At 40.4% G+C, this 13,705-nt stretch overlaps 2 protein-coding genes across 3 annotated transcripts in view; both read left to right on the top strand.

The window, feature by feature from the left end:
- The window catches only part of LOC125176878 (olfactory receptor 6M1-like), a 31,921-nt gene that overhangs the window by 12,771 nt on the left and 5,445 nt on the right, over window positions 1–13,705 (top strand). The window contains exon 3 of one of the 2 annotated variants that reach the window (XM_047878787.1): window positions 666–715. The gene's annotated coding sequence lies outside the window, so the exon portion shown is untranslated. Of the gene's footprint in view, window positions 1–665; window positions 716–3,224; window positions 3,328–13,705 lie in introns of those variants that run through there. The other variant, XM_047878788.1, reaches the window with a different exon arrangement.
- On the top strand, window positions 4,577–5,512 carry LOC125176879 (olfactory receptor 8D4). The gene has a single exon (XM_047878789.1). The coding sequence runs from the start codon at window positions 4,577–4,579 to the stop codon at window positions 5,510–5,512; it is 936 nt and encodes a 311-aa protein (XP_047734745.1).

Here is a 13,705-nt window from a genome sequence, read left to right as displayed (position 1 = left end):
AACATGACCACAGTAGATCGGCGAAGTTTACTTATGTAAAAAGAGGATGATAGGGACAGTTCTTACAAATATACAAATACGGTAAACCCCAGGAGATAAGAAACTCTTGAGAATTACTGATCTTTATTTTTCCAGACATACAATACGTAAACTGAGACTAGAAGTCACAGATTCATTTAAATCTGCTCTTCGTTTTCGCTGTGGTCTTGTAGACACTTAAGGATGAAAAGGTATAATTAACCCGACTTTATTCCTAACGTCAAAAGGATAGGAAGAGGAAGAGGCACTCAGCAAGCATGTCCCGAGGAGGAAAGGGAGTTTCACACTCACAATGCTCATATTGGAGAAGTATGGCAACAGATTCTAACATCAACTCCTGATTATCCACCGGAGCTCTGGAGGTTCCAACGTTTGCAGTCCACTGAACCACAGCAATAGCTGTCAGAGGCCGTGGATACTCATCTTGGACACAGCTGTGTGTTGCCCCCTCATCGAAAAAGGGGCAAATAGAGTCGAATCTGTGAATAAAGCTGTGAGATCACAACATCTAAAGTAGGAATTTTACAAATACATTTATATAGACCTTGCAATGCACAGAATGTGTTTATACTTATTGTCTTGTTTAATTGGCACAAAAAAATTAAAGTATTTATTGTCTTTTACAGGTTAAAACATGAACCTCTAAGAGAATTTACGAGGAGTCCAATATTATATAGTAAGTCTTAGAGCCGTGGTTGAACTAAATCTTATGACTCATAGTTCAGTGCTCTTTTTGCACCTCTGTGCTGATGGTTTCCTTCTTGAGCCTGGTGTGGCTCAGTCAGTTAAGCATCCAACTCTTGATTTCGGCTCAGGTCGTGATCTCACTGTTGGTGAGTTCGAGCCCCACATCGCGCTCCACACTGATGGTGCAGAGCCCGCTTGGTCTTCTCTTTCTCCCTCTATCTCTACCTCTTCCCCACTCATGCTCTCTGTCTTTCAAAAAAATTTTTTTTAAAAAGGTGGGGGTCATGGGGATTTGACAATTAGGTCAGATTTAAAAATATATATATTCTGGACCTGTGCTGTCCAATATCGTAGCCACCAGCCATATGCAGCTACTAAGCGTTTAAAGTGTGGCTAATTTGATTTGAGAAGTACTGTAGGTATAAAATCCATTAACAACTTTAAAGATCTGCACCAAAAACACAAAACCATGAAATAGTTCATTAGGATTTTCATATCTTAACATGTTGAAATGAGAAAATTTTGGATATATCAAGTTAAGTAAACTGAAGTATTACAGTTGACTTCAGCTGCTTGTTTTTACTTTTGGAAAAAAATGGGCTTCTAGAATTTTAAATTACCCATATGCCTGCATATATTTCTACTCGGCAATGCTAATCTGGACTCCACCTTTGTAAAATAGTTTCAATTGTCATAGTTTTAACAGTACCGTGTGGTGCATTAAAATGTTTAAAAACACCTTTGACACCACGAGATTACTTTCGAGCTCCTGAAATTATGTGAGAATCTGAATCAGGTCTGGGTCAGTGTAAGCAGATCACTTTGGAAAGTGTTCCAAAACAACATAAAAAGTTTTAACCCCTTAATGGTGGAACTTACTGTTTAGTAGATGGTTAAATAAAGTATTTTTCTGCAGTGTGCTAGCTCACGTTGCTAACATTGTTAACAATGCTAACGTGTAACATTGCTAGCATTGTTCTATGTGGATTAAGGTATCATTTTATAACATGTCTTCCCTGCAAACACAAAAGCATAATACAATTTGTCATAATAAGCTATTGGACATGCACATTTCACTGCCATGAAGTCTCTGAGTCTACATACAGATGGCAAAATACTAAAATGTAAAATACAGTTTTTTATCCTTCATCCAAGAAAGCTGTTCTTAAGAAGCTGTTCTCAGGGGCGCCTGGGTGGCTCAGTCGGTTGAGCATCTGGCTTCAGCTCAGGTCATGACTCTCACGGTTTGTGGGTTCAGGCCCTGCGTCGGGCTCTCTGCTATCAGCCCAGAGCCCACCTCAGACACCCTCCCCTCCTCCCTTGCCCCTCCCCCACCAAATGAATAAACAAGCAAGCAAAAAAGACTAAAGAAACCTCTTCACTAAAAAACCAAAAAACTGTTCTTCAAAGCTGGGCTTTTCATGATGGCATGATGCTTTCTGGCACATCAAAAAAGCAGAAAAAAGAGATTCAGGGGAAGAAACAACAAAGAAAGGTGATTTCAGCTCCGGGAGAGAATAACCTCCAACAGTGCTTCTCACAAGTTAATGTGCACACCGATCCTGTGGGGAATCTTGCTAAAATCTAGATCCTGATGCAGTTGGTATGGTTGAGGTTTTGAGATGGTGCCTTTCTTACAAATTTCCAAATGATGCTGGTGCTGGGTTTGTTGACTCTGCATCGAGTAGCTAGGACCTAAATCACTGAAATGGGTGAAGAGTAGGAAAGACACGGGAGAGAGAATCCTCACCTGAATAAAGGGCAGACGGGTTCAGGGCCCCGGAACAGAGCAACGAACAGGAACAGGATGGAGGACAAGTTACTTCCATAGAGGCCAGTAGGAGGTAGGGGAAGTGTGGGAGAATTAGAACATGGCCAGACTGGTTGGTGTGTTTGCGATGCTCAGGAAGGTCTGAAGGCACACACGGGAAGAGATTAAAAGCCAAAACTGAGCAAATGTGTCTTCTTGAACATTCTTTGACATTTCTCTCTGTGTTGTCTCTGAGACTAGACTACATCTGTGCCTGCTGATTGGTAAGGGCTAAAGGGGAAGGAAGACTCCGGGGTATTTCAACATCAGGCTAAGAGCAATTGGACAATCTCTCTTTTGCCCATGGTTCTCCTATTTGCATCCCTCATGATGGGAGAAGAAGAGGGGCGCCTGGGTGTTTCCGTTGGTTAAGCGTTTGACTTCGCTCAGGTCATGATCTCACAGTTCGAGCCCCGCATCGGGCTCTCTGCTGTCAGCACGGAGCCCGCTTTGGATCCTCTGTCTCCCTCTATCTCTGCCCCCTCCTCTGCTCACTCTCGCTGTCCTTCAAGCTTAAGTAAAAACCTTTAAAAAAATAATTAAATTAATTTAGAAAGATGGGAGAAGGACAGCTGCAAAAGTCATGTGTTCTGAAGAATTTGGAAACCTTCTCAGAAAACAGCTATCCAGTGTTATGAAGCTTCTTTGTTTTTAATTAGTTTGGGAAATCAGAAGGAGGCACCTGCATCCCCGGGAAGGCCAGTAGCCACGGGAGCTGTGCCTTGTCCTCATGTGTCCTCAGATTGAAAGTAAGACAGTGTGAAGAACTTCTTGAAGAGCCAAGCAGAAAGGTAGGTGCTGGGCCAAGCAGGTTGAGAAAATGCTAAACCAGATGTCTTGAGCAGAGTTACGTATAAACTGGGTAAACATGAGAGAGTCTAGATAAGGCTTTATGACAGCCCAACACTAAAGAAAAATGGTCAGTTTTTCAGAGATGAGGCCTTGGCTGGGCCCAGAGCAGGCAGTGCCAGACCATGTGCCATCCCGTCCCCTCATGGAAAAAGTATGAGTGGAAGATAGCATGCACTACCTGGGAACTTCCAGTGGAAGCACCACTATCTGGTTGTTGGCATTGCCAGAAGCATCAGTGCCAGCCGTAGGGCATTAAATCATGCTCAGGGGCCTTGATGAGAAAGGTGGGCTTAGCCCACAGGATGGCCAGAGAGTCAGAAGGCAAAAACCGTTTGGGAAGTCTACCATCATTCTGCTTTACTGAAGTATATGAAGAATGAACTTCCTACCTGAAAATTAGCTTGGGACCAGATTAAAAATGGAACACACATGCAAATGAAACCAGTTTCTTAAAAGGTTCTGAGCCAAAATAGGTTTTCGGAGTCTAAAATAGGTTTTGTTAAACAGTGGGTGGGGGACTCTATCATCAGATAAGTTTGCAAAGTACTGTATGTTACAGAGCTCACTAGGAGATTCTGAAATATCCCTCAGTTAAGAAACCTTTTTAACTTTCTGTAACTCTGTGTGTCTGAAATCATGGGCTACTTATTTCATGTAAGACCTATGAATAGCTCCTGACAATTCTGTTGAACATCCTTGGAAACCTTGACGTGGCAACTATAGTTGACCTAACAATGGACATCTTCTCTGTAGGAAATCCTAGGGGCAGGCCAGCTCTAGGCAAATGTGTCATTCACAAAAGTATTTTCTCAGTCCACAGCCCTTTTTTTACGAACACCTTTGGCTGATTTGCTTCAGAAAGCCTCTCCTATGTCTTTTGTCTTCTGACTCTAGAGTTAAAGGCTTTATACTTGGCTAAAAGAATTTGAGACACTGGAGAGATTGCTAAAGTTTATTCATAGCATAGTTAAATAGATGCTTACTTGCTATGTTATCGGCTTTGGGCAGGTGGGTGGGATGGGGGTGTCAAAGTCCCTGAACATCAAGGAAGGTACAAGCTCGGTGTCAAGGGGATAAGATAACCTTTGTTGCATGTTTCCATACTAGAGATACCTGGCTACAGGGAATCGGAGGCAAGCTGGGACCCTGCCTGTCTTCCTCTCATTTCCACAGATTTCTCAGGAGAGAATGGGCACAAGAAATCATTCCACAGTGACTGGGTTTCTTCTTTTGGGACTAACTGACCAACCAGAGCTTCAGCTGCCTCTTTTCTGCCTCTTCTTAGGGATTTATACAGTCACAGTGGTAGGAAATCTTGGAATGATCTCAATAATTAGGTTCAGTTCCCAACTTCACACCCCTATGTACCATTTCCTCAGTAGTCTGTCTTTGGTAGATTTGTGCTATTCTTCTGTTATTACTCCCAAGTTGCTGGCAGAGCTTTTATGCAGGGATACAGCTATCTCCTATTCTGGATGCATGACTCAGCTATTTTTTTTCTGTATGTTTGTCATTTCTGAGTGCTACATGTTAGCTGCAATGGCCTATGATCGCTATGTCGCCATCTGCAGCCCCCTGCTCTACAATGTCATCATGTCCCCTCGAGTCTGTTCTCTGCTGGTGGCTTCTGGCTTCTCAATAGGATTTACCGATGCTATGATTCATGGCGGTTGTATATTAAGGCTGAATTTCTGTGGCTCGAACATCATTAAACATTATTTCTGTGACATCATCCCACTTATTAAACTCTCTTGTTCAAGCACTTATATTGATGAGCTTTTGATTTTTGTCATTGGTGGATTTAACATGATGGCCACCAGCCTGACAATCATCATTTCTTATGTCTTTATTCTCTCCAGCATCCTCCGCATGCACTCGACAGAGGGCAGGTCCAAAGCCTTCAGCACCTGCAGTTCCCACTTGACAGCTGTTCTTACATTTTATGGGACTCTCATGTCCATGTATCTCAAACCTGCTTCCCGCAGCTCACTCATCCAGGAGAAAGTATCCTCAGTATTTTACACCACCGTGATTCCCATGTTGAATCCCCTGATATATAGTCTGAGGAACAAGGAAGTGAAAGATGCACTGATAAAACTCTTAAAAAGAAAAATACCTTTATAAAGAATGTGCTCTTTAGTAAGGTTTATTTATGTATTTATAATCATAGTATGCATGTGTTTGTGTTTATACCCTGACTCTTTAAAAGTAATTTGAAGTGAAGTGAAAATATATACCTAATTTTATAAATTAGTATATATATATATATATATATATATATATATATATATATTTAGTATGTTGATAATATTTAAAATGTAATTAATATAAGGGCGCCTGGGTGACTTAGTCAGTTCAGCGTCTGACTCTTAATTTTGGCTCAGGTCATTATCTCATGGTTTGTGAGTTTGATCCCCACGTTGTGCCCTGTGCTAATAGTGTGGAGGTTGCTTGGGACTCTCTCTCTCTCTCATTCTCTCTGACCCTCAACTAGGCTCTCTCTCTCTCTCAAAAGTAAATAAATAAACATTTAAATTAATATCTGTTTATTAAAATTTGTACTCCCCTGAGAATATCTCTTCATTTCAATCCATGATGTATAAAGCTGATATAATTTTATGGAGGAAAAGTCAATAAATTCAAGTAGCAGAGAAGTCACTAACCACAACACAATAAAGCTGAAATTAGTAGGTGCTGTTTAAGCATGACAAGTCTTATATTTGGACATTTAAAAACAACCAAACTCCTTAGAATAATTCCTGAGTCAAAAGAAAACAAAACTCTAATAAATGAGAAGCTTCTACACTCTGCGATAAAATCATTGAGATCAGAGTAAATTTCCTGCCATAAACAACTAGAAAAACAAAATACTTTTAAAAACTGTTTTGTTAAAGTTTACATAGTGTGTCTTTTTCAATTCTCTCACCTTTAACATGTCTGTGCTTTTAAATTTAAGGTCTTTATATGGTTGGGATTTGCACCTAGTCTGGTGATGTAGCTCTTTTAATTTGAAATTTTAACACATTTACGTGTAGTATACACTGACATATTTGTGTACATATTTTCCATCTCATTGTTTTTTCTACTTAATCAACCAGTTTTATTTGTTTTTCTTTCATTGACTGCTTTCTTTTGGATTGAGCAAGTTTTTTAATTATTCTATTTTTCTGTTAATTTTTAGTCATACATGGGATTTTTAGTGGTTACACCAGAAATTAAAAATACATCTTCAAATTATTAAAATTGTGTACAAATGGCTCTTTTATTAGTTCCCCAATTGTGTTAGAAATTTAGGATCCTGAACTCCATTGTACTTTATTATCATGAATTTTTATTATAAATGTATTTTAAACTTCATAAAATCATTGTATTTTTTGTAAAGTCAAGATTAATTTTTATTATCCATGTATTTACCTTCTATGTTATTCTTAGTTTCTTTCTTTATAATTTCTCCTTGGGATTATTTTTTTTTCCACTTTAATAACTACCTTTAGTATTTTGTGTGTGTGCAAATGTGTTGATAATGGTCACTCTTAGGTGTCCATTTTTTTTTACCTAAAAATTACTTTATTTTGTGTGTTTTTAATTTTTTTAAATGTTTATTTATTCTTGAGAGACACAGAGCATGGGTGGGGAAGGGGCAGAGAGAGAGGAGGAGACACAGAATATGAAACAGGCTCCAGGCTCTGAACTGTCAGCATAGAGCCTGATGCAGGGCTCAAACTCAGGAACGGCGAGATCGTGACCTACGCCAAAGTCGGATGCTTGACCCATTGAGCCACCCAGGCGCCCGTTTTTACAGCAAATAGTCTGCACCCAGGAAGAGACAAGCAACACGCACTTGAGGAATCAGAAAACTGTTTATTTAGCACTGGTTCCAGCCCAATGGAGTCACCTCCAAAGGCGGAGCCCAGAACCCTGGTGTTGGCCTTCTTTTATGCTTGGTTAGCTTCCAGGTACTTGGAAATATTCTATTGGCTGCACAGGGTGGGGGTGGAGGGGCACTATCAGTTGTGCTATGTGGGCAATTGGCTAATGCAAGAGGCAAGCAAGATTACAGAAACCAAAAGCATGCAAGGGGAGTATCCAGCCTCAGATATCTGGCTGGCCTCCTTCATCTGCTCTTACTGGCTTACCTTCTCATTCCCCACTCTTGATTCTCAAGCTGCTATAGCAGCCTCAGAGAAAATCAGTTTGTAGGGGCTGGAAAACCCCTTGCTATCACAAGAGGAGGAGCAAAGACCATTCTGGCTTTTTCCTGCTGGACAAGGATGTCAAAGGGAGGGGTATGACAGCTAGGATTTTTCACCATCCAAAGGAGAGTAGTGATAGCTAGAATGGTCCAGCTGGAGCATCACCTGGAGTTTTATAGCTTCTAGGCAAGAGGAAACAAAGCTGTCTAGCATATTAACAATACAAAGACCAAACAGTAGGGCCATGAAAAGCATTAGGAGAGGACCAGCTAAAGGGAGGAGCCAGGATGCCCAATTCCATATGTTGCTCCAAGAGTTCCATGAGTCTGCTAATTCTTGCCTCCCTTTGATGATCCGTTCCTTTAGTTGTTGGGCCATATCTCTAACTATCCCTGATTGGTTAACATAGAAGCGGCATTCCTCATTTAGGAAGAGACATATTCCCCCCTCTTCTCAGCAGTTAACAGGTCTAACCCTCTTCTATTTCATAACAATACTGCTGCTAAAGTGTCCACCTGGTCTTATAGGGTTACCAGGGAGTTTGCCATGGCTGATTTAAGGACCCGGTTCATATGTTCCACTTTACCAGACAGCTTCCTGGCCAAAGCCCCAAAAATGTTACAGCAAATACTCAGTGCCCAGGAAGAGACAAGAGACACACACTCAGGGAATCAGAAAAGATTGTTTATTTCACACCAATGCTGGCCCAGCAAAGTCACCTCCAAAGGCTGAGCCCAAAGCCCTGGTGCTGGCCTTCTTTTATGCTTGGCTAACTTCCACGTACTTGGAAACATTCCGTTGGCTGCACAAGGGGGAGGACACTATCATTTGTGCTTCACGGGCAGTTGCCTGATGCAAGAGGCAAGCAAGATTACAGAAGCCCAAAGCATGCAAGGGGAGTATCTAGCCTCGGACATCTGGCTGGCCTCCTTTATTTGCTCTTGCCAGATTCCCTTCTCACGGTATTTATTTTTGATGGATTTTTTTTTCTGGACTTAGAGTCTAGGTTATGTTATATTATGTCTTGGTTACGTTATCTGCATTAACAAGCAATCTCCCAAATTTCAATAGCTAACAAAAATTTTGGAGGATTTTTTTCCCCTCACATTGCATGTTGGTGGATCCCAAACTGCTCGGTCTCTGTTCCACGTATATTTTCATTTTAAATTCAAACTAAAGACACCGCCTGCCAGCAACATCCCATTCTTGTGACAGAGGGAATAAAAGAATGCCGCAAATTTTAGCTCAAACATTGTTCACTTTAGGCATGTCACGTAGTCAAGTGAAACAATGGGATGTGTAAGTGGAAATACGTAATCATCTTATAGAGAAAGGGGGGAAGGGAGTAGGGGAGATGGGCAAAATGTGTGAAGGGGAGAGGGTGATAAAGACTTCTAGGGATCGAGGGGCACCTGGGTGGCTCAGTCAGCTGGGCGCCTGACTTCAGCTCAGGTCACGATCTCACAGTTCATGGGTTCGAGCCCCACATCAGGCTCTGTGTTGACAGCTCAGAGCCTGGATCCTGCTTTGGATTCTGTGTCTTCCTCTCTCTCTGCCCCTCCCCTGCTCACACTTTGTCTCTCTCTGTCTCTCAAAAATAAATAAATGTAAAAAAATATATAAAAAAAGAAGACTTCCAGGGATCGAATGAATAAGTCAAGGGAGCAGAAGGCACAACACAGGGAATACAGGCAATGGTATTGCAATAGTGTCGTATGGTGACAGATAGTAGCTACACTTGCAGTCAGCATAGCAATAACACATAGATTTGTTGAATCACTGTATTGTACACCTGAAACTAAGGTAATATTTTGTGTTAACTATATTTCGGTAAAAAAAAAATTTTTTAAAGAAGAGAAGTACATAAGAGTTGGGAACAATAATACAATCTACCAAAGTTGGTAAATGTTTGCCCTGTATATCCCTTTTGTATCCTTTTCTTTATCCACCATTATTTCTGCTTCTGTTTTAGATGTGTCTCCAGTAACCAGACTATAATTGGATTTTTTAATCTAATCCAAATTTCTGGCTTTTAATAGATATGTCAAAGTTTCAAGGCTTTGATAGGAGGAATTGATGGGCCCTAGAAACTAAGGGATGTTGTGTTGTAGAATTAAATAGACAAGAGCCACCATGGAAGCAATATGCACAGGAGGTCACTGCCAGAGAGTAGTATCAATTGGACCCTTCTCCATTATGTGTCTGGCTGCTTGGGAAGGTGTCTACCCCATATTTTTGAAGATTGCATTCAGTAAATTTAGAAAATGTCTGTATTCACTTCCTGGAGCTTAACCATTACCCCAATTCACCAACCTAAGGATTTTTAGGCTACTATAAGGATTAGGTATAGCCTAGTATAATAAATGAAAAGAAAGTCACCTTTTATAGGTTTTGGCAATAGGAGAATTTTTCTTCATTTTAACAGAGGAAAAATAGGAAAATTTATCATTTTCAGAGCATTGGAAGGATTATTACTGCCAGCATTCCTGGGAAAGGAAAACCGACATCATTTTGTCAGTTATTGGGGAACATCAAAAGTTTTCTGTTTTGCTACCCTAAAGCTTGAAAGCAGGCCACCAAGCTTTGATTAACAGAATGAAGCAACACCCCTGGGATAATTGCCCTGGAGTCCTGAATATGTCTATTTGGCATCTCCAACTAAACTTTGTGATTGTGATTGGTTTTTCATGATTAAGATTCTTTAATTACAAAGTAGTAATTAACCTCTTTCACCTCATATTCCCAAGAGCTACTCTCAATTAAATCCTTGAGAGCAAGCAAGAGCTTCAAATATTACTGTTGATTCGTGGCCTATTTTCACAGAGGAAAGGACTCATCACAACCCAGATACAGAAAAAAAGAGGTAGAGATTCAAAGTTCCATTTATCTTATAAAGGATTCTGAGTTTTCAGAATAAACGCAGAAAACAAGTGGTAATCAGCTTCGGGGTCAATGTGATGATGGATTTTGTACAGAACTGTACAAAGATACAACAGGCCATCTATATATAGTAAGTCTCTCAGGGGACAGAACTATTTGGGAAGGATATTGACATTTAGACTTTGATAGAACTGCACGATCCTAAAAATCTCTTCCAATCCTGGGATTTTTCTGAATCTAAAACATTCTGACTATTCAATTACTCAACATAGCAAGGCTAGCATTTCCAGACTTGTAACGTGAGGTGACAGTAACATTTCTGTTCTGGCTGAACTAGAGAGCTGAGCCTTAATTCAGCTTTATGTGTCTTACCACTCACTTAAACCACTCTGACCTTGTTTTTTCTCTCTACAAAAGTTGGGTAAGAGTTTATATTATGCTTATCTCTGAAGAACACAGGCTTTGGAGTCAGACAGAACTATATTTGAATCTGGCTCTGTGAACACACTAGCTATGGGATTTTGGGTAAGTTATTCAACCTCTGTAAATTTCAGTTTTTTCATGTGCAAAATGTAGATCACAGCCACACCTACTTCCTACTTCAGAAGGTTTTTGAATTTATACATATGAAAGAGCAGAGCCTTGAATAAATTAAAACAACTACCAGGAGAATATGACAAACTCAAAATCAATCATTGAGATGATTTAATATTCATCTATCAGAAACAACTCAAACCAAAAAGGTTGTATGGAACCAAAAGCTGCAAATCTAAAAATTAGCAACAAAAAACTGCATTTAAGGAATAGATGATACACATTTTTTCTGATGCCACTTAAAGTTCTTAAGCGGCTAACAGAGTTCTTGGAACAAAATGCCAAGAACTCAGTGTATGTTAGCCAGTATCACAGTATGACTTGAACCCTAAAACTAGAAATCAAGGCATCTTGAGGAGATGATGAGAAGAGTGACTTTGCCTGAATAAGCCTCAGTCCAGTACTAGGAACAACAGGTGGCAGTAAATGGGAAAAAAGGTACTACCCCAAGTTAATAAAGGATTTTCAAAGGGTCAGAGACAATAAAATATGATACATGAATTAGCAGTGAGTTTCCCACAACTACAGATTCTAAGCATAGATGGTTTGACGTTTGCTGTAGAAGAAGCAGTAAGTTTGTACAATGACCCCTGGGCAACCAATACTGTGAAATTTTCCAAGAAATCCAAGTCAGAAGAGGGAAAATTTTTTTCATCATACAACATTTAGAGGGAATCAAACAAATGCAATTCTGAAAAATTAAGGTTCTTTTTACGGTTTTTTATTTATTTCGAGAGAGAGCATGAGAGGGGAAGGTACAGAGAGAAGAAGAAGAAGAAGAAGAAGAGAGACACAGAGAGAGAGAGAATCCCAAGCAGGCTCCACGCTGTCAGCACAGAGCCCAATGTGGAGCTCAAACTCACCAACCGTGAGATCATGACCCCAGCCGAAATCAAGAGTCAGCGCTTAACGGACTGAGTCACCCGTGTGCCCCATCTTTTTATGTTTAAATGTGAAAAACAGATGCTGAGAATTGTGGGGTCAGTTTTTAGTTGTCTTCAGGGTATAAGAATATCTTCCATTTTATTGTTCTGATGGAAGCATATGCTAAAAACACATGCATATGCAGGAAGAAGTGTGGTTTACAAGGTCAAGTGGTTTTAGGATCTTCACACAAATTTTATTGTGGACAGAAGTCAAGCAGGTTTAGGAGAGATCTGTGTTATCACATATCCACTGCATATTAATATTTTTACATGTTGGGGCACCTGAGTAGCTCAGTCTGTTAAGCGTGCGACTCTTGGTTTCAGCTCAGGTCATGAGCTCGCGGTTTGTGAGTTCGAGTCCCACATCGGTCTCTGTGCTGACAGCATGGAGTCTGCTTGGGATTCTCTGTCTCCCTGTCTCTCTACCCCTCCCCCACTTGCTCTCTCTGTCTCTCTCTCAAAATAAATAAACTTAAAAATATTTTGGGGCACCTGGGTGGCTCAGCAGGTTAAGCGTCTGACTTCAGCCCGGGTCATGATCTCACGGTTCGTGAGTCCAAGCCCCGCATCGGGCTCTGTGCTGACAGCTCGGAGCCTGGAACATGCTTCAGATTCTGTGTCTCCCTCTCTCACTCTGCACCTCCCCAGCTCATGCTTGCACTCTGTCTCTGTCAAAAATAAATAAACCTAAAAAAAAAATTTTACATTTTTATTACTCATGGAAATGGAATTGTCAGTATTTTTCTCTTCGTGTTTTATCCTTATAGGTGCCTCCTTCACTTCCATCCGCTACTCCCAGTCCTATCTAATTTGTTTGCTTGTTAGCAAGACATTTATTGAACATTTGTATCAAGTACTGTTAGTTGCTTGCTGATAAGAACCTTATGTCGTTCCAGCCCTTACTATCATCCTAAACAGAAGATATTTAAGGCATTTCCATTTACAAGTGAGAATACTAAAGCCACATCTAGAAATCATGGCACCAGACCTCATACTACAGTCTCAAACTGCAAGCACACTTACAACTGCACCGTATCGCTCAGCTTATACATAAAACTTGAAGTGAGAAATTATTTGCCTTTTGAAAGACTCATCCACAATCTCGGATGTTTAGGGTTTGTGAAAGGATTTCAGAGTAATTTGTATTTACATGAACTGACCCACATAAATGAAGGGAAATATAAACATTAGGAAGGAGACTGAGACCTGGAATTTAAAAGAGATTGTTAAAAGATAAAATACGTAATTATTTTTGGATTTCAGTTCAAGTTCAGTGACCTGTTTTGTTTATAGTCCAGTCAGCAGGGAACAAATTTATTTGGCTAGAAGGAATACTGACACATGCACAGGAACCTTGGCTAACCTTTGAAAGAGGTAGGCCTTAGTAACTAGCAAAAGAGGTCATATAAAATTCTTTGTGTCTTTGATGAATTGTTCACATAAACAGTGATTTGTTGAGCTTGTTACACACACACACACACACACACACACACACATATTTTAGAATTTAAAATGTTATAAAATAGGGGCGCATGGGTGGCTCAATTGGTTAAGCATCTGACTTGATTTCAGCTCAAGTCATGATATCACAGTTCATAAGTTCGAGACCCACATGGAGCTCTGTGCTGACAGCATGAAGCCTGTTTGGGATTCTCTGTCTCCCTCTCTCTCTGCCCCTCCCCCGCTCACTCACGCTCGCTCTCTCAAAATAAATAAACCTCTAA

Source organism: Prionailurus viverrinus, chromosome D1, assembly GCF_022837055.1.
Source record: "Prionailurus viverrinus isolate Anna chromosome D1, UM_Priviv_1.0, whole genome shotgun sequence".
NCBI classification, from domain to species: domain Eukaryota; kingdom Metazoa; phylum Chordata; class Mammalia; order Carnivora; family Felidae; genus Prionailurus; species Prionailurus viverrinus.
The sequence above is the reverse complement of the archived record's forward strand: the minus strand, read 5'-3'. Positions and strand labels throughout refer to the sequence as shown.